At 45.6% G+C, this 20,612-nt stretch overlaps 1 protein-coding gene across 1 annotated transcript in view; it reads right to left on the bottom strand.

The window, feature by feature from the left end:
• Positions 1-4,211: 4,211 nt before the first annotated feature.
• Positions 4,212-20,612, bottom strand: part of LOC142008679 (MARVEL domain-containing protein 3-like) — a 33,538-nt gene continuing 17,137 nt past the window's right edge. The window contains exon 3 of the mRNA XM_074985937.1: positions 4,212-6,342. Coding sequence (XP_074842038.1) covers positions 5,645-6,342 — 698 coding nt within the window. The 3' untranslated portion in view covers positions 4,212-5,644. The remainder of the gene's footprint in view (positions 6,343-20,612) is intronic.

Here is a 20,612-nt window from a genome sequence, read left to right as displayed (position 1 = left end):
TCAGAGAAGGTTCATGTCTGTGACCTGGTCTTTTCTGCGTTGACCTGCCGTGCAGCACTCCGTTGATGTGAGCTGGGAAAACTGCAGATATTTACTTCCCCCTTTGGAGCCTCTCTTCATAATTTTGCTTCAGACTGGGCCCAAAGCAGGGCTCTGAAGCTGTGATAAAAATATTTTCAGTGGCTAGCAATCTCCCTGTTCTCAAAGAGACTGGATTTGTCCCACCTCCACTCAACAGCCTCCGTTCTGAGGGGGCTGGCCTGGCTCTCAGCAAATAGTCTGGGAAACTTTTTATTCATCTCTTACATATGGGTTTCCACTGGGGAACGGTGGTGGTGAGAAATATTGGAGGTGATGGCAGGAAAAATGAATTCATCAAGTTTAAATAAGATTTGGTCATTTAAAAAAAATCTTCATTTCAGATCAAATGATGAAACTTGAGCTTATATTGGTCCCATCTTAGTATATGGGTGTGAAAACTGGATATCAACCAAAGGCATGCGTTTGCGATACCTTCAAAAGCAAATGTCTCAGGCAAATGGTAGGTATTGAATTAAATTAATTTATAAGCAAGGCTGAGAGGTGATAGTGTGCCTCGTATTTAGACAAGATGATGCAAATATATAGTCAATGAGTTAAGAAGCCAAAACTTCTGGTGTGGCTGTCATGCCATTGGACAGATGGAGTGATACCCAAAGGGCACCCTCTGAAAGAATCCCTCCACTGAATGCTACACAGAGAGAAAAGCTATGAGATTTTACATAGGGGACATAGTGACACTGCAAGATGGGGTGGCAATGCTTCATTCATGTCCTCACCAAGATCTAACAGCGCAGAAAAGGCCCAACTCTGTGGGGAAGAAAGCTGAGCCTAAAGCATCCTCACCACTCTCTTACATGTTGGCAACCTCCATTTGGTGGCCAGCATCCTCCATCTGTGATTGGCCAGAAAGTGAAAGGTGGGGGAGGCAACTGAGCTACCGAGTCAGAAGTAGGTGCCTGCTGCTGCAAGCTGGAAGGGACTTAAGACTTCACTCCACTCAATGGGATGCAGGTATGGGAAACAGCTTGCCCTGGAACCAGTTCTTTTCCACTCTTGTCTGGCTTCTTCCCTGTTGAGGAAGGAGGATGGACTGAGGCAACCCCACCTTGACTAGGCTGCAAGAGGGGATTGCTCTCTGTCCACATTGCCAGTTGAGCTCCCTGACTATATGCAGTGAATATGATACAGTTCCTTCCTGTCTCTCCTTTCTCTTTCTAGCTCACTTTGCAAAGCCTGCATGGATGCCAGAGTGGAACTGAGGAGACAATCACCACACAAAAAAACAAAACAAAACACACCAGCCTTTAAACACAGACAGGAATTACAAAACCAGTGAGCCAAACTGATAGTCTAAGCTTTTGAAAAAGTTTGTAGTTTCTCTCAGAAAAGCTTTGCAACCAGGTGGCCTACCTGAGCCAGCAGCCACTGGGGAGACAGAGCATTCACCTGCAGACAGTGTCTGACTGGTATTGTTTTGCCCTCAGGCTGCATGCAGGCTGATGTATGCATTGTAATATGTCTGTGGGCCTTAGCACAATGAGTATCATGAATGAAAAATGTCTGTGGCTTAGCAGGACAGTTAGGAAATTGAAATGAATATTTAAAGATAAGGGGAAAATATTACACCAGCTAAAGGTATTTGAAGTTGGAACTAGCTGGGTATGGAGACTGGGGCTAAGAATCTATTTGGCTGAGGGCAAGTGGTGAGAGAAGCTAGATCTGGCAGGGAGCAGGCATATATGGGAGACTGGGACTGGCTGGGCAAAACAAGTGGTACATGTAGTTGAGCAGTAAGGGATACTGAGATTGCACGACAAGACCAGGGAGGGACATTAGGACTCTGATCCAGTTGGTTTTGGAAATATGGAAGTGGCTGAGGTGACTGGAACCCAGGGCTTTAGGGGGAGAGATGAGATGAGGAGTCAAAAAGAGGAAAGTTAGGATTAGCTGGGCCAGGAGACTGGGATTGGCTAGTTGAGGAGGCTGGGTCTGGGACCATCGCCTGGTGCGGAAAAGAGAGAGGCCTTGAATAGAATGGAAGGGACAAGGGAGAGAGTCATTGGGAGATGGGGGAGGGGGAGAATAGGCCCACTCTCTCCTCTAGAGCATGGAGTGAAACCATCATTCCTGAATCTCACCATTCCTCCGCTCTTAACACATAGCTGTGGAAACCACATGCAAAGGGTCCCATTCCCTACTAATGTTGGTCCATGTAGACGATAACAGCCTACTACTATTATAATTTACTCCATTAATGCAATTGGTAGAGGTCTGCGTGGCAGACTTCAGGGTTCCAGCACTGCTGGTAATCCAGGTAGGTGCCAATATTATATCTCCTAATGGAATTTGCTGTTTTAATGTTTTTTTAAAAGAATTTAGGGGAATACATGTAACATAGATCAAGCCATCAAAAGTTAGGAAATGCCAGATTTAAGGTGGCTTGTGCAGTCTTAACTTGACCCCCTTGTGATTAGGCATTATTGCAGTCATAATTAAACTATTTGCCCCCCGTAGGATTCCTGCCTCGTTGAGTGCACAGATGGACCTGCTCTGGGAATAAATCATGGCTGCATAATGAAGGAGACTGTGGTCTGTAAAATCCCTGCTTCATTTGTTTCAGACATTGGAAGATGTGTCGTTACAGAGGATTGCAGGAAGAGACAGGATGGTCTCATGATTAAGCCGGTTAAATGCTGTTCTAGAAAATTTGAGTTTTGGCTCTGCCACTGCCACAGAGTTCCTGTGTGATGTGGGTAAGTTGCTTAAACCAATCTTCTCACAGGTGGTATTAGTGTGCTCCTAGTTTTCTGGGTACCGGAACATTTCTTGAGGCCAGGGGGTCAGGGAGGAAAAGTGCTTCGCAACTTCAAATGAAGTCAGTGGGACTTGTGCCTTGAATGTAGCAATTGCTGTATAATGTTAAGTAACAGAGAGGTGTGTTAGTCTGCATCCTAACAAAAACAAAAAAGCAGTTAGGTAGCACTTTAAAGGCGAACTAAAGACTAACTAGTCTTTAAAGTGCTGCAAGACTCTTTTGTTTTTCTGTTTTGCATAATGTTAAATTTCCTGAACAACCAGATCCAGGGTTTCTCCAAATCAGGGGATACTTTTTGACCTTAAGCTCTTTGTACTTCAATTTGCTATCTGTAAGATGGGGATAATACCATCTCCTGTCAGGGATGTTATGAAAATTGTTTGTGAAGCTCTCTCCTACTATAGTGATAAACACCATATGAAAGCTGATGGAGAAATTATTTTAACACTTGCTCTGAAGACAGAATCAGTTGCAGTAAATAGCCCACAAAGACACAGATCTGCATAAAGAGAAAACAAACTAATGAATGGATGTTTCTTCAGTGGGCACTGTCCAGTCTATATACTCAATAAGGCAGGTGTTCCATGAATAAAAAACTATGTGATTAAGGATTGTCGTAGTGCATGTGCAAAGTAGGATCAATTAAGGTTGCCTAGGTGGGCTTAAGTGTGGCATTTCCAAACTTGTCAGTGCTAGATATTGCAAACTTAATTTCTTAAGTTTTCTTAACATGTTTAAGTGTGTAATTTTTAAAAAAAAAAACAAACAAACCCTGGGATATGATCGTGTAACTATGGTCTCTGCAACAATTTATACACACAAAGGAGCGGTGGACTTTTAGGTAGCTTCTGCGATCTTAAATTTGGAATATTCTGAGTCAAGTGCAAAACTGCACTGCTTCAGGTCTTATTCTTGGCAATAAAGTTGCCCACGGAGACTTTATACCTAGACCAAACACTAGGGGAAGACATTCTGGTCTAGAACAATCAGCACAGCACTGAAATTGAGGTCCACAGTTCTAACTGTTCCTCTGCCACTGATAGAGTAACAAGGGGGCTCAGAAAAAATCACTTAACCTTTTTTCCCCAATCTGTAAAATGGGCATAATAATTATTCATTGCAGAGGGGTGTGCTGAGTGTAATGTTACATCTGTTCAGTATTTTGAATGCATACAGCTCTAGACAAATACTATATAGCGAAGTCCATACAAACACATCTGCACAGTGAAGAACGTGACACCTTATTTTTATGTATTATTTATCTAGTAGTACTATACTTTTGTAGTGTTTTTTAAAGATGTTTTCTTAAATGGTATCTTTCTTGACCTGGGGAGGGTTTGATTACTGCTGTGCATCAGTTTTTGATGTAATGATGTTGGACAAAAATACATGTTATGGCTTTTCTCTGGGAAGACAAAAAACCAAAAAAAACCCAACCCTTTTTTTAAATAACCAAAGGCGGTCAATATGTTCAAGTGTAAGTATTTATTTGTTTAGCAATCATCTAATAATTTCTGTATTTTGAAGTTTGCAAACTGCTCTACATTTCAGGGGAATATAGACACAGACCTAATGAGCTCAGTTTTGATTTTGATTGTTCTTTAATTCAGACTAACTCTGCTATGAGCATTATATGGGCATAAAACCATGCGTTCGGAACTGTAGTTAACTCTTGATTGTAAAATTTCTCAGGGAACTGTGTGATCAAAGTGTGAAAATGTGGGTGACTTGGGATAAATAGTAGGAGCCTTTCGCTAGATTACTAGCATAAGTAGGATACATGAGAACCTCAAATTACGAACGCCTTGGTAATGGAAGCTGACTGAAACTCTGAACGTTCTTTCAAAACTTTACAGCTGAAAGTTGACTGAATATAGCTTCAAAACTTCACTATGCAGAAGAAAAATGCTTCTTTTAAGCGTCTTAATTTAAATGAAACAAGCACTTTGTAAAAATTTTTTAACTTTTCCCAAAATTTGTACTAGTTTACATTTAACCACAATATTGTACTGAATTTGCTTTTTATTGTCTCTGCTGCTGCTGCATGGATGCACACTTCTGGTTCCAAATGAGATGTGTGGTTGACTGGTCAGTGTATAACTTAGGTGTTTGCAACTCTGAGGCTCTACTGTAGTTAAGAGTTGTAGTTTAGGCCCCGACACAGTGTGATACTTAGAAACAGTCTTATCTTTGTTAGCAGGCCCAGTGAAGTCAAAAGGGCTTAATACTCTCAAGCTTAAAGTTAGACACGTGCTTAAGAACTTTTCTGAATAGGGGCCTATGTCCATTAGCTAGAAGTGTTGCTAGAGTAACCTTTAATGTGGATTGGCCAGCTGGAAGGGAAGGAGGAAGGAAATCCCCACACTTCTAATTGGGGTTATATACATGCAATAAAATGCTTAAAAATAATTTCCCCTACTGTTAACTAGTTCAACTCCCCTAGTGTTAACAGACTGCTGATGTTTACTAGTGTCATTTGGAACTGCTCTGAGGAGGTTGAACTGTTGAAACTAAATCTATTTTTATGTCGAAAATAGACTGGCTGAAGGAACTGGCAAAACCATCTAAAGTTAAATTTACTGCAACAACGTGCAAGTTTTATGATATTCAGGACTTTAGTTCATTGTAAAATCGGCAATTAATGCTGTAGATGCATGCATGAAGGTCAGCGTGGTGCAGATGCTCTGTATTAAAAACAAACAGAATGCTAAACATACCAGATCCAGTTTAGTCTGCCCCTCGCTGGCATTTATGTTCCGTGGCACTGCACTGAGTTCCCTGCAGATTCTAAACCAATGTTGCTACGGTCTGTGCCGTGTGTGTGCTTCCGGAGCCTCTGTAGTCTTTTTGGTGGTCTCTCTCTCTGTAGCTGTTCTCAAGGCTGTACTCAGTCCTGGGCATCTGGCTCTGAACGGCCCGCACGGTTCGAATGGCGAGTACACACACCACAAAGCTGGCGAAGTACAAGCAAGCAGCAACAATGCCGAACAAGCTGACAGCTGCATCACCCCCCTGAACCTCACAGTTCATCCAGGTGTATCCATTGCGTGCGTACAGTCTTTCCCTCTTCTTGCATGTGTCTGTGGAGTTCACCTGGATGATGAAGTACAAGTAAAGGCCAACGGCGGCAACGTAGCCTGTACAAGCCAGTACGTCAAAGGCACATTCTGCCACAAGCATCCTTACAGAAAGGCGATGAATGGGTTTTGCCCCAGCAATGAGGAATAGGAGTGTAAGTGCTGTGAATGTCAGGCTGAAGGCCACTCCCCCATACACACAAGGGGCCCTCATCTGGCTATACTGCATGTCCAGGTTTCTCACCTCCTGTAACTCAGATCCTTCAAATGGGCTGTAAAATGAAGCCATGTTGAAAGAGCCCGTTCCCAAGCCTCCCATAGAACTGTAGCCCGCAATAGCTGCTTGGGAGGCTCCAACACAGATCAGCACTAGAACGTTGACTGTAATTTCAACAAACTTCAAAATACCTGCAGGAAGAAAAAGGTGAACAAATTAAATATTGGCTTAAAATGTATTTTGTGAAACTGGGAGGGGACCTAGCACATCTTAAGCTACGGATCTTATTGAGCTTTTCTCTTCAGGGGAGGCTCGAGAAAAAGCCCTCCTTTGTAAATGAAGCATTCGCTTTAATTAACGTATGTCAGAGCCTGAGCAAAATGGCTTTTTCAGTAATTTGTCGGTGCACTTGGCAAGTTGATCATGCAAGAAAAAAATCCATGAAGATTTATAGACTTGCTTATTCGGTGAAGAAGGTAACAGTAACAACGGATTGCATTTAGAACTGCAGCTGCCTGACACATAGCCACATGAAATGGGAGCTATCCATCTAAACCAAATCATGGACAAAGTTTTAGTGTGACTTAAAAATAACAAGACCGTTTATTAAATCTCTACATATGCATTTAGCGGTATGACTTTGTTTTTTAAAAAAAATCTTGGTCTCTCATCTGCTGGATCTAATCTACATGTATAAAATCATATTTAAGGAGCCACTTATTTATCCTGTGTGACTCAAATGACCCTCTTTTAAAGGAAAATAAATCTTAAGAGTCTTGACTTGTCTAACCCAAATGATACTTTCAAAACGCAAAACCCTATGAATAAGATCATCATCTTCTCGGCAAGTACTTAAAGTACATGACAGCCTTTAGGTAGACACTCCTGTTTCTCGTCTATCACCAAGTAACAAAGAAGAAGCAGAAGTTATTCAGTTTCAATCCATGCAACAATGCACTGAAGACAGGTGATCTAGCATTTATTTTCCAACCCACCACCAAGCTGACAAGCAAAGGGCTTCTGCAGAAAGCATTCCCAGATCCCCGCTGCTAGTAGTGGGCCATGTATCTGTATTTTAACAATCAGCCAAGTCAGTGTTGTTTTAAAAATCAGAACTACACTTAAGTTTACTGTAACAAGGTGATGGATGGTTTTGTCCATCTTCCTGGAGCATAACTACGTGTTAAGTGTCTGCAATCCAAATGAATGCTGACGTTTCAAAAGGGTATTTTAAACAGCTGGTCATGCCTCAAGGTAAGATAAGTCAGAAATACCATTTGTAGTGCTTTGTCTTAAAGTGGCTTGCAACATTTATTCTGACAGCACAAGCAATACCCCATTCTTGTGTTTGGAAAATGGGAACAAACTGAGAAGAGGGAAAAGTTTGCCCAAGATGGCCAAGGCAAAAACTTGCTGTATAGGAAAATATCACAGAATTTTAAATGTGCATTCAGGGAAGACAGTTTTCATATCACATGTTAATACCCATACACAGATTGCATAGAACTCACTTTGTCTACCTTGCAAGGCTGTGTTGTATGTGAGGCACTGAACCAGTGCCTCCAGGGAATTCAAGTTTCAGACCTTGTTTAGATGCCATGCTACCTCTTCAAACATGGATACAACAGGCCTGACCAAATAAAATGGCCTGGCTTTAATTAAATCTACTTTTTTACCACTTGCTAATACAGTCTTTGTATTATTTTGTCTTACTCCATTAAAAAAGACTCAATCTTTGTTGGTTTTTTCCCTAGAAAAGTGCTGTAATTTGAGTCCAGCTTGCGTCAGGCACTGAGCTCCCTAATATGTAAATAGTCTAAGGAGCAGAGACAGCACAGAATTTATCTTTAGACTGACTACAAACTCTACATGTTAGGGTGATGTGATGACATCAGGGGTGTGCGTGCGTGTGTGTGTGTGTGTGTGAACAATGAGTTCAACAAAGTTACTGTATGTTCTATTTGGTGTTTGAAGTAGACAGTATTTTAGATCTTGCTACATATTTTAAGATTTCCAGGGTGGTAAACGTGAAGCTGAGGAGTTTGTCATGGGTCTAAGTAAATACTTACAATGGAGAATATTTTAGCATAGTGTTTTGTCTATGCTTCTGTGCTATCCAGTGCCAGTCCTTCAGTATGTACGGAGTAGTAAGGATCAATTCATTTAACCACTAGAGGGCAGACTAAGATTAGTAAACATTTTATTATCGCCAACAATTCAACTGTGTTAAACTTGAAGTTTCAGGAGGCTAAACCTGTAGTTTAGCAAACATGCTGCACCTGGTAACTGCTGAAAGCAATCCCTAAAGCAACTCCAAGCCCCTATTCTTTGCAGTAATATGTGACTACAGGCTATGTGAAAGACGCTTGCCAAAATGGTCCTGCATTTACTGGGCCTTACAAAGCGGGATACAAATCCCAAGCAGCTTAGTCTTTCACTTTATGCTGCCAAATTCATCTCTGTTGAATTTCCCTGTTATCCAGCCAGCTGATCTCTGTTGTCAGAACTCTGAGCTTGCAAAGAAAGGACTGAAGCAGCCCAACAAGGGTTAGCCTATGGAATATCCTCTTGTTAGACTGTGGTGTTCTAGAAGCTGTTGTTGCTCTTTAGAAAGTGGGATTTCTTGGTGTGAAACCAATTGGGCTCTTCAATAGCAGGTCTGAAAAATCCCCACAATAGAATGAAAATTATTGAACCCAGTCTACAATATTGCAGTGCCCATAACTTTCTTATCATTGCAATGGGCCTGGTTCTGAAACGCTGATTTCAGTGGGACTCTCTCTTGATTAAGGGTAGCAGAATCTGACCTTAGCAAGCAGGAGAGGAAATAGTTACGTGGGGAGTGATCTCAGGCTGTCTCCAACAGCAGGAGTTGGTTTATGGCATGTTGTGAATTCTGTATTTTCATGGAGGCAGGAAATTCAGGTTAGATGGGTTTGTGTGTCTGTATAAATCCAACACTGAATTGACACAATGCTGTCTTACTGAGGAATTTGGGCTCGGCTTCACTGAACTAAGTTCACTGTACTTGTGTAAACAACACACAGAAGCTTCCCATAACCCTCTACTTCCCAGAAACTTGCAATATATTCAGACTGATTGTGAAAAGGGCAAATATCCACGGCTCTCCTGAATGGGAAAAAAAAAATTCCACTCCAGAGCAAAACAGGTAGCTGTGAATCAGAGGACAGCAGTGCTAGGTTTTGTCAAAATAATAAACAACTAAAGCAAACCTAAGGGGTTAATGGAGACTAGAACGCTGGATTAATAGCCCTTCTCAGAGGCTGGCTTCCTTTGCAATATATTTACGACGTTAATCAGAATACTGTATCCAATCACAGCTGTCTCAGCACCTCTTGTTCCTTCTCATTTATTGCTGCTGCCTAGAAAAATTCCCAAGCGCTGCTCCTGCCACTGTCCTCCATGTCCACCTGGGTGGAAGTTTGCTAACATGAGAGATGCTTTGTAAAACCTTCCCATGGCAGCCACACTGGTGCCTTTTATGTTTGGAAAGACGGAGTGCTTAGCCAGCTGGCTGTTTCAATGCAACATGTCCCTTATGCATGTTCTGAGCAGAGTCAATGACCCTGTGGTGAGGATACCAGCTATTGATGCACCTTATCTGAACTAGGAGCTTTCAATATCACTAACACTTGAGCTATGCTATTCCCAACAATTATCAGAACGTTTTACAAAAACTCCTTTTTGAAAACAAAGCTTGGGCTAAAGTAGTTTAAACCTAGTGCCCAGTTTTCTGCACCAGTACAAACAATAGCGTAGATGCAAGCCCTGATCCTGTTGCTCAGGCGTGAGCTCTAAACATGTCAGTTAGTGGATCTTGCCCCTGTGCTCAGGGTCTGACTGATCTTATTTAAGGTCAGGGAGGAATTGCGGCCCAGTCAGATTGCCAAAACTCAGGGTAAGGGGGATGGTGAGGTTCACCTTTCTCTGCATCATGTCATTTGCTTGTCTGAACTACAGTGAGTAGTGAAGTTTCTGTAACTCAGGTCTTGAAATGAAGATGTGAGAACTGCAGTAACTCAGCCAGAGGTTATGGGTCTATTACAGGAGTGAGCGGGGTCAGAGGCTCCAGATGCTCTTGCACAGCACAGGTCAGACTAAACACTCATCCCTTTGACCTTAAAGTCTGAGCGTTTGGTGGTCTTTATTTGTACCTCAAGCAGCAAAGCCTCAGGCTTTGCCTAGAGTAGGATTTACAGGTGTGCTGTTCAGGACGTGCTCCGTAACTCTTACCAATAGGCTTGTATAAGCAAAGCAGAGTTGAACCCGTGCTAATGTGGTAGAGTTGAAGTGTATGTGCCCATTCCCGAAGCTTTGACATTTCACCTTAGCATATATTCATTTATGCTGTCTAATCTACTTTCAGTGTGTGTTAGCTAGCACCTTCTGCTACAGTGTTCTAACTTCTCAGTCCTACCAAAGACACAGCCTGGGAGTCTAAACTGTAGCTTCTGCCCTGAAGAGTAAAGTGTGTGTTCTTACTAAGTGCTTTCACAATTTAATGGAGACTTTCTCCAGTGTTTTTAGCGTCACTTTTAGGGATAGCGCAGAATGATTACCAATGGCAATACAGTGCCAGAGTCCTTCCCCAGACTCCTATGCACCCCAAAAATCAAATAGTGAACTAAGCAATAAGCTGTGATCTCATCCCTCCCACCCATGCAAACGTAGAAAAAATGGGAGTTTTACAATGTGCCTGGCAGATGGGTGGAACTGAAGCTTGTCTGACCCAAAAAATTGTGTGATATTGGTTATTAAGTGAGGGAATGGGGTAAGTTTGCCGGGGGGGGGGGGGGGGTTAGGGAGGTTTTTGCTTATAACTTTACAAATTTTAACACCAGAATCTAAACACAACCCTAACATCAACACCCATGCAGAAAACAGCTCCTTGCTTTATTTTTCTTTAGTTGAAATAAAAAAAAAATTCAGTGATACTTAGCAATGATAAATGAAGGATGTCAAAATATTTCCCATAACTTGAGGGTAAGTGTTCTACACCTGCCTAATATGGAGAGTGCTCTGAAGGAACTGTACTTGACCAGAACATCTTGGGTTTAATCATTTTAAAATAACACACACCCTGGCCTGGATGATTGCTGCCGAATCTTGAATATGGAAAGAGAAGTAGTAACGATGGTTCTTCGAGATGTGTCCCCGTGGGTGCTCCACAATAGGTGTCGGGCTCACCCCGGCGCCGCAGATCGGAAACTTTCCAGCAGTTTCTCTCAGACTGCGCATGTGCCGGCGCGCGCTGCTCCCTTGCGCGCCCCTGGCCACGTGCGCGATCCAGTCCCCGCCAGTTCCTTCACCAACTGCCTCAGATGCTCCTGAAAAACACTAAACAGAGATCCGAAGCGGGGAGGATGGGCGGGTGGTGGAGCACCCACGGGGACATATCTCGAAGAACCATCGTTACTACAGTGAGTAACTTCTCTTTTTTCTACGAGTGTCCCCGTGGGTGCTCCACAATAGGTGACTACCCAGCAGTAACCCAACAAAGGAGGTGGTAATCAGTTTATGTCCAGCTTGCCCTTGAAAGGACTGCTGTCGACAGACGGGTATCCTCTTCGAATACCTGGTGCAGAGCATAATGTTTGGCGAAGGTGTCATAGGATGACCAGGTCGCCGCTCTACAGATGTCTTTTAACGCGATGCCCTTGAAAAAGGCTGTTGACGCCGCCACCGCCCTGGTGGAGTGGGCCCTGGGCAGGGCCAGCAAAGGAGTCTTTTGAAGTTTGTAGCACATTTTTATACAGGACACAATGTGCTTCGAGATTCTCTGTGAAGAGAGACCCTCCCCTTTCGACCTGGGAGCGAGAGAGACTAGAAGCCTTGTCCGTTTTCCGGAAGGACTTAGTTCTGTCTATGTAGAAGGCCAACGGCCTCCTCACGTCCAGGAGATGTAGGCTTGCCTCCTTGCCGGAGCTGTGAGGCTTCAGGTAAAACGAGGGTGAAACTATAGGTTCGTTAAGGTGGAACTCTGAAGAAACTTTCGGAACAAAGGCTGGGTGCAGCTGTAAGGTTACCGCCTCCTTTGAGAATACTGTGCAGGGCAGCGTTGCCATAACCGCTGCGAGCTCGCTCACCCTGCGAGCTGACGTGATTGCAAAAAGGAAGGTCGTTTTTATTGTAAGTAGACGTAGGGGAATTGTGGCTAAGGGTTCAAAAGGTGGGCCCGTTAGCACGCTGAGCACCAGGTCCAAGTTCAACGATGGTGGAAGCAGTTTCTGAGGGGGGTACAGGTTTACCAGCCCCTTCAGGAACCTGGTAACAATAGGATGGGCAAACACCGTGGGCCCTTCCTCTTCGTGCCGAAAAGCCGATTTCGTGGCGAGATGGACCTTTAGCGAGGATAGGGAGAGCCTGCCTCTTTTGAGGTCCAGTAAGTATTCTAGTATTACAGGTATAGGAACATCAAGGGGAGCTAACTGCTTGGCAGAACACCATGCAGTGAATAGAGTCCATTTCTGCTTATAAGTCTTCCTGGTGGAGGTCCTTCGGCTACTCTGCAGGACTTGTTGTACTCCCTCCGTACACGTACCCTCTAGGGAGCTGAGCCATGGATTAACCATGCTTGTAGGCGCAGGCCTTGAGGGTGTGGGCGCACGATGGACCCCTGGGCCTGCGTGAGCAGGTCCGGTGCCACTGGAAGGGGGAGCGGTGGGCGGTCCGACATGCGCAGAAGCAAGGGGAACCATTGCTGTCGATCCCACGTTGGGACTACTAGGATCATGCAGGCGCTCTCCCTCCTGGCTTTCTGCAAGAACTTGTGGATGAGCACTGTGGGCGGAAACGCGTAAAGCAGGGGGCCGTTCCACGAAATCGCGAATGTGTCCCCCAGGGACCCCCGCCCCAATCCTGCCCTGGAGCAGTACTGGGGGCACTTCTTGTTGTGCTGAGTGGCAAACAGGCCTATCTGGGGAAACCCCCATGTATGAAAGATGGGTTGTAGCAGATCGGAGCGGATCTGCCACTCGTGTGTGAGTGCAAAGCGCCTGCTCAGCTGGTCTGCTTTCATGTTGTGAGCGCCTGGTAAGTACGAGGCTTTCAACGTTATATTGTTGGCGATGCACCAGTTCCACAGCTGGACTGCTTCCGCACATAAGGCACGGGATCGAGCTCCTCCTTGTTGATTTGTATAAAACATGGTGGAGGTGTTGTCTGTATTGATCCCGACTACTTTGCCTTGTATGTGGTCTCGAAAGTGTTTGCAGGCGTTGAACACTGCTCTGAGCTCTAGTATATTTATATGCAGTGACTGTTCCGTAGGGGACCACAGTCCTTGCGTCACCTTGTCGTCGATGTGTGCTCCCCACCCTATGTGGGAAGCGTCGGTAGTAAGAAAAATAGAGATTTGTGGTTGGTGAAAGGGTACCCCGTTAGCATGTTCTTGGGGTTTACCCACCATTGCAGGGATCTGCGCACCTCTGTCGTGGGCGGCACCGGCTTGTAGACGCTCGCCAGCCAATGTTGCAGGCTGCGCATATGCAATCTGGCGTTCTGCACCACGAACATTGCCGCTGCCATGTGGCCTAGCAGCTGCAAGCACGTTAAGACCGGCACTGTGGGGCTGTATGTAATGACTTGCACCAGGGAACCGATGGCGCGAAAGTGAGTGTTGGGTAGATAGACTCTTGCTGTAACAGAGTTTGTTCGAGCCCCTATGAACTCTGTCTTGTGTGGGGTCGGTCTTTGACTTCGCGAGGTTGATGACCAGGCCCAGCGAAGAAAACGTGTTCGCTGTGATGCTTATCGTGCGTAGTACCTCTGCCTTCGAGGCCCCTTTCAGTAGGCAGTCATCCAGATATGGGAATATAAATACCCCTGTCTGTGCAGGTAGGCTGACACCACTGCCAGGGTTTTGGTAAAGACTCTGGGGGCCGAGGAGAGGCCGAATGGAAGGACCTTGTATTGGAAATGTTCTTTGCCGACCATAAAATGGAGAAAACGTCCGTGTGCCGGGTGGATCGTTATATGAAAATACGCATCTTGTAAGTCGAGGGCTGCAAACCAATCTCCATCGTCCAGTGCCGTGAGTATAGAGGCGACTGTGATCATCCGAAAATGTTGTTTGCGCAAGTACCGGTTGAGGCCTCGAAGATCTAAGATGGGCCTCCAGCCTCCTGTTTTCTTCTCTGTGAGGAAGTATCGTGAATAAAACCCTTTCCCCTGGAGTCGCTCCAGTACTCTTTCCACCGCCCCTATGAACATAAGATGGTCCACCTCCTGCTTGAGTTTCGCCTCGTGGGAAGCATCCCTGAGATGACGCCTGGGCGGAGGTTTTGGTGGTGGGAGCGACTGGAAGGGGATCACGTAACCCGTGGCTATGATCTCCAGTACCCATTTGTCTGTGGTGATCTTTTGCCACCGTGAGTGGAACGGTCGGAGGCGATGATGGAACATTAGCTGGGGATCGCATTGCACGATGGTCGTAATAGTGCAGCCCACAACCTGTCCGTCAAACTTGTTGCCTTTGGGCCTGCCCCGAGGATGCACGGCTCTGTTGGGAATGTCGCCTAGGAGTTCTATACTGTTGCTGCTGCTGATGTCGCCCTTGGTCGTAGCCCCGTTGGTACTGAGCACGCTGAGGTTGGTACGGGTATCGCCTTTGTTGAGGGTAATACTTTTTCTTTCTGTATGGAGGGGTATAAATACCCAGGGTTCTGAGTGTAGCTCTTGAGTCCTTACTGGAATGAAGGACTGAATCAGTTGACTCTGCAAACAGCTTCTGCGTGTCGCAGGGGAGATCAACAATTTTCGCCTGCAGATCCCTCGGGATACCCGATGTCTGAAGCCAGGATTCCCTGCGCATGACCACTGCTGTAGCCGTTGAGCGTGCTGCCGTGTCCGCCACGTCCAGGGCGATCTGGACTCCCGTCCTCGAAGCTGCATAGCCCTCTTGCACGATGGCCTTCAGCACCGGCTTCTTATCTTCTGGAAACAAATCCATGAGAGAAGTAAGCCTGGAGTAATTATCGAAATTATGGTTCGCTAGATGTGCTGCATAATTTGCCATTCTCAACAGCAGGGTAGAGGAGGAGTATACCTTCCTGCCGAAATAGCTCTAGCTTCTTGGCATCTCTGTCTGTGCCCCCCGCTTTGTACTGGGAAGTCTTTGATCTCTGCTGAGACGATTCTACCACCAGTGAATTTGGCTGTGGGTGACTAAACAGAAACTCCATGCCCTTCGCCGGGACGAAGTATTTCTCATCCGATCTCTTGTTTATATGTGGAACGGAAGGCGGGGTCTGCCATATGGTGGTGGCTGACTCCATGATTGCTTCGTCGAGCGGAATAGCGATTTTGGATGGGGCCGAAGGTCTCAGATTTTTGAGGAGCTTGTGGTGCTTCTCCTGCACCTCTGCTGTTTGGATGCCTTGTGTGAAAGCCGCCCTTTTAAACAGCTCCTGAAACTGTTTGAGGTCATCCGGGGGAGCAACATCCCCGGGGGCTGTAGCCTCGTTGGGGGAGGACAAGGAGGAACCACTAGGGTAGAACTCCCTTGAACTCTCAGGGTCCTGCTGTCGGTGGTACACCCTCTCGCTAGAGGCTTGCAAGGGAAAATCTCGGGGTTCCAATATCAATTCCCCCTGAGACCGCTGTGTTTCCGTCCCCGTCCGTGAGTGCCCGCGGGGGTATTGGACGGTCGAGGGGGACCTGCCCCTGGGTGTATGCCTGTGGTGTCAATGCCCAGCATGGTAAGGGCGACCATGGCAGCACGGGCACGGTTCCTGGGATGGAGACCTGGACCACTCTCGAGGTGCATACCCCCGATGTCTGGGAGAGCGAGATCTTCTCGATGACTGAGACAGTGGTGAAACCGGTTTGTGATAGTACTCCAGGGGATCCAATCCCAGAAAAGGCGAGGGTGGCCCGAGCCATGGTGACGCTGGTTGGAGGAACGGAGAAGGAGGCTCTGCGTAGGCTGGAGGAGACCCATGCCTTCTGGTTGGCGTGCGCAGCATAAGGGGAGGGCTTGTTGAAAGGAGCACTGCAGCCCTGTCCGGAGAAGGGCTGCGGTGCCGGGTTTTTGCTGCTGCCTTTCCCCTCCCCTGCGGGGCTGGCACCGCCCCCTCCCGTGCCGGGGATCTCGGCCCCGCTGTTGGCGCTGCGCTCGGCACGCTCAGCTGCGGTGCCACCCGGATAGCCTCCTCCAGTGCCTGCAGGCTGCGTGCCTGTTGGCCCTGCACCATTGGCGCCGCGGGGATCTGTGGCGCTTGTGGCAGTGCCGCCGGTTCCGGTGCTTGCCTGGCTGCTGCTCTGAAGGCTGTGCGTGCCGGCTGTTTAGTAATCGGTGGCTCAGCCTCTGCCACGTGCGCTGCTGCGTTGCCGCTTGTTTGGGACTGCGGCTGGGGGCTGTGTGCTACGCCCGTCCCGCTTGCTGTGACTGCCGGCAGGGATCGGGCTGGAGAGAGCTTCCTCCGTTTCTGCACCAAGGGGGTGAGGGAAGCCGCCTTCCTTTTATGGAGCCCTGTGGGTCCCTCCGATTGAGGCCTCTCCAGCATGTCTGGCTAGAGGGCCTTATCAAACAACAGCATTTTCAGCTGCATTTCTCTATCCTTTCTTGCTCTGGCTGTGAGGTTTGCACAAAAGGAACACTTCTGGGTAACGTGTGATTCCCCCAGGCACCTAATGCATTGACTATGCCCATTGGAGGCCGGCATAGCTTCGCGGCAGGACTCTCACTTTTTGAATCCTGAAGAGGACATCACGGTGAGTCTTTTGAGCTGTTAATAGGGTACTTAGCACTGTCTCTGTGCCTGTTCCCCTTTCATGGGCCCCAGCCTGCTGCGGCAGAAGGCCTACTGGCCTTCACGTCCCCGCGTTGTCTCCACTCCTCTCTCTCTTTTACTAAAACTTTCTATATATTTTTTTTTTTTTGTCCTTTTTCCTTTTCTCCTTCTTTTTTTTTTTTTTTTTTTTTTTTTTTTGCAAGAAAAGAAATTAACAATCTAAACTAAAAACTCTAACTATGCTGACTCTGGCCGCAGCCTGAGCGGATTCCGTCTGCAGCCGATGGCGGTTAAGAAGGAACTGGCGGGGACTGGATCACGCACGTGGCCGGGGGCGCGCAAGGGAGCGGCGCGCGCCGGCGCATGCGCGGTCCGAGAGAAACTGCTGGAAAGTTTCCGATTTGCGGCGCCGGGGTGAGCCCGACACCTATTGTGGAGCACCCACGGGGACACTCGTAGAAGAATATCCTTTTACAATGGCTTTGGCTTCAGCTAAGTTCATGTAAGGACGAACTGTGTCATAAAAACAGTTTCTATAGCTGTCAACAATGAGAACAGTTTCTGATCCTGGTAATATAAACAAAGATGTACTGTTGCAGTCTGGTGTAGAGTGTGAAGACAGCTCTGAAAGGAAGACTATTTTTGTTTTCATTGAAACTTCGTAATAATCATGGACTATCTCAACCACTGGTACTGATTTAAAAAAAAAATACAATAGCAACATTCATCATGAAAGCTAAAAAAATAAAAAGAATCTAAGCCAAGCCCACTGAAGTAAGGCCCTCTGAGACTTCAGAGGGTTTTGGAGCAGTCCCATTATTCCTTGCGTTGCAAGAATCAAACTATTTAGCTTTTATTAGAACCCGTACTGAAAAATGCTGTGGAATTTAATGAAGAAAACTGTTCTATATTATTTTAATGGTACTATTTATGCATGATCCAAACTTCCAGTAGGAGGTATATCGCTAGTATATAATTTTGAGAGTAGCTTCTACAGATGCATATTACATTTCTGTTGAATGCTGATAGTTTTTTTTTCTTCGGAAAGTTTGAAAAAATATACTCTAAGTACTTAACATCTTGACCACACCCAGACCAGATAAGTCTACAACTCCCCTGTATCTGAAACTAAACTCTAGCTACCAATGGGTCTGTTCCTGGGTCAGACAACTATACAGGTTTACGACTGCATTCCCTTTTCTCTCTTTTTCCAAGCACCTGGGATTCCCTTATGTGCTTCTTATCTTGTTTTTCCTTGCACCTCCCATCAAACATCTAGACTGGCCACCAGGGAGGACTGAGAACTCTCCCTCTGCCCTCTTGCAAGCTTCCAGGGTGTCACTGGCTTTCTCCCTTGGGGAGAAGGGTATATGTATGTCTGTCTTTGTGAGAATCTGCTATTTGTCCCTCACACTCACAAGACCAGCAATTTTGTCTCCGCTTGAATCATTCCCAACAGATATTTACTGGGGGTTTCTGGGTATGTGTGTCTTGGGAAAGGACAAGGGTGATGGAAGTGGGAATCGTTAACGGTGTTGAGTAAGGTGATAAACCATAATAGACACAATCTTTTTGAGTCTCATTTCACTCATCTCTTAATTAAAATTTATAAAGGGTGATAAATTTAAGCATCATCCCTGTTCTTGTTCTTTTTGGATCACTGTTGCACTGAGTGACTTTTTGCTTTGATCCTCCACTGACCCAACATGACCATCTGCAAAATCTAACCTCCTGCTCAATACGCCATATTCTTCCATCTGTGTTTTGAGGACAGGGTGCACTGCTTGGCTTTTTGTCAAGATCAGTAAGAAATCTCTCCAGTCTGACTCAGCGGTGTGGTCTTCTTCTGTTATGCTCTATGTTAGGCAGTGTGACTGGCCTTTCCCTTGCAAGATACCTGTGGTGATGCTTTCTTTCTGGTATGGCAGGAAGACATTGCCAGCATCCATGTAAGAACTTTCTCTTGGGTTGTACTCATGATTTGGAAGCTGGTGAAAGGAGTGTTTCAATCAGTTGCTTATGCGTTTCCATTTACCATCCCTGAATGGATGACGGCTGCCTTACATAATGTCCTGGCAAAGTTGTTTCATCCCCCGCTCTACTGGCCTCCTCTTCTTTCCTTGTTTTTCACTTAAAAAAAAAAAACATAGAACTCGCTGATTTGCTCCCCTTTCCCTACCTGTCTGCCTACTCTGACCTTCACCTGAACATTGCTTGGGATGGACAGTATTCACTAATGGCCTACAAAGTGCCACACTCCCCATTTGGTGCTGAAATGAATGTGAAAACTTGTGCCAGTGTTCTACTGCATAAATGTATACGTTTGCTCTTCCTGCATTGGGCTAAACAAGCAGGGAAGAAGAGAATGTCAGAAATTAATTGGTCACCTCAAGGGTTAAGGCATGCATGCAGCCCATTTTAAATTCCCTGAGCCAGTGAATCTTAAAAAAGCAGGCTGGCTCTTGGTTTTTTAACAGTAACTTTTTAAAAAGACCAGAATTCTGACACTCTATAGTGACTTGCAAATGCAGGAGTCAAACAGTTCTGAAAAGGGTTCCATATGTAGGATTCCTCTTGCCAATGCTCATTTTGCATTCCACAGAGTAATGTTACAGCTGAACTTGAGGCTATACGGTCACCTCTGTGCTGCAGCAGCTGGGCTGAGAGAGGGGAGAGAGAGATGGAAAGTTAAGAGAATCTGACAGAAGAAAGGAAAGAAAAAAACACCAGCAGCAGCCATAGTAAGGTGATGTTCTAACAATTTAATAAAGTTGGATGCCTCCATATTACAATAATGCTGTATGTTTATGTTCAGTGTGTTTTTACACCTTTTGTATACATATCCATGGAGTGTGATCCTGCTGCTATCAAAGTCAACAGCAAAAGTCCCACTGTGTCTAACAGTACTGTATCAAATCAATAGAAAACAAAAGCTGCTATGTAAAAAACTCAATGCACCCAGCAGCTTGTTCCCTGTCCAGTGGTGCTCTTCTTTCTCTGCATAGCGCTCAAATGTCCCTAATGGGTTAATTCTTAAAAAGCACGTGGGTTCCAGGAGTTGACAGGCAGTATAACAAAAATTAATCACAGAGCCTGGGAATGTCAAGGAAGTTAGGTACCCAAATCCCATTGGATGCAAATGGAATCCAGATGCCTAAAGCCTGTGGGCTCCTTTTGAAAATCTGTTAACATGAGAATCTTGAATGTATTTGTCAAAATATTTTTGGGTCTCACCTTGTCAAATGATGGAAACATGTTGGTCAAGATGTGGAAAATATGACAAAGAGGAGAAGCAAGAGTACTGTCCTTTAAATATTTGTAAAATGTTCCTTGATAATGAAGATGACAATCCTGCTTAGAAGCCACAAGTGACTCCTGATATCCTGGTATTCTCACATTGCTATGGAGGAGTTGTTCCATTCTGCATATCCACCCTGCCCTGAGATCATTTCCCTCCATACTGCCAAGAACTCATGGAAAGTCCTGAAGTTTGAAACATGGGTCTGTACAGCATCTGTGGTCTATCTGGGACTTGCAAGACAAACCTGATTCCCTCAGTGACAGAGCTTTGGTGCACATGATATTAAGTTCATGCTCCAGGACCATGTAGCATTAAGCAGTATCTGCATCATGTTGGCTGGCAATATGACAAATAATTTCAGGACACTATGGGACTGGGATCATGACATCTTAATCTTTTGCATGGA

Source organism: Carettochelys insculpta, chromosome 2, assembly GCF_033958435.1.
Source record: "Carettochelys insculpta isolate YL-2023 chromosome 2, ASM3395843v1, whole genome shotgun sequence".
Taxonomy (NCBI): domain Eukaryota; kingdom Metazoa; phylum Chordata; order Testudines; family Carettochelyidae; genus Carettochelys; species Carettochelys insculpta.
The sequence above is the reverse complement of the archived record's forward strand: the minus strand, read 5'-3'. Positions and strand labels throughout refer to the sequence as shown.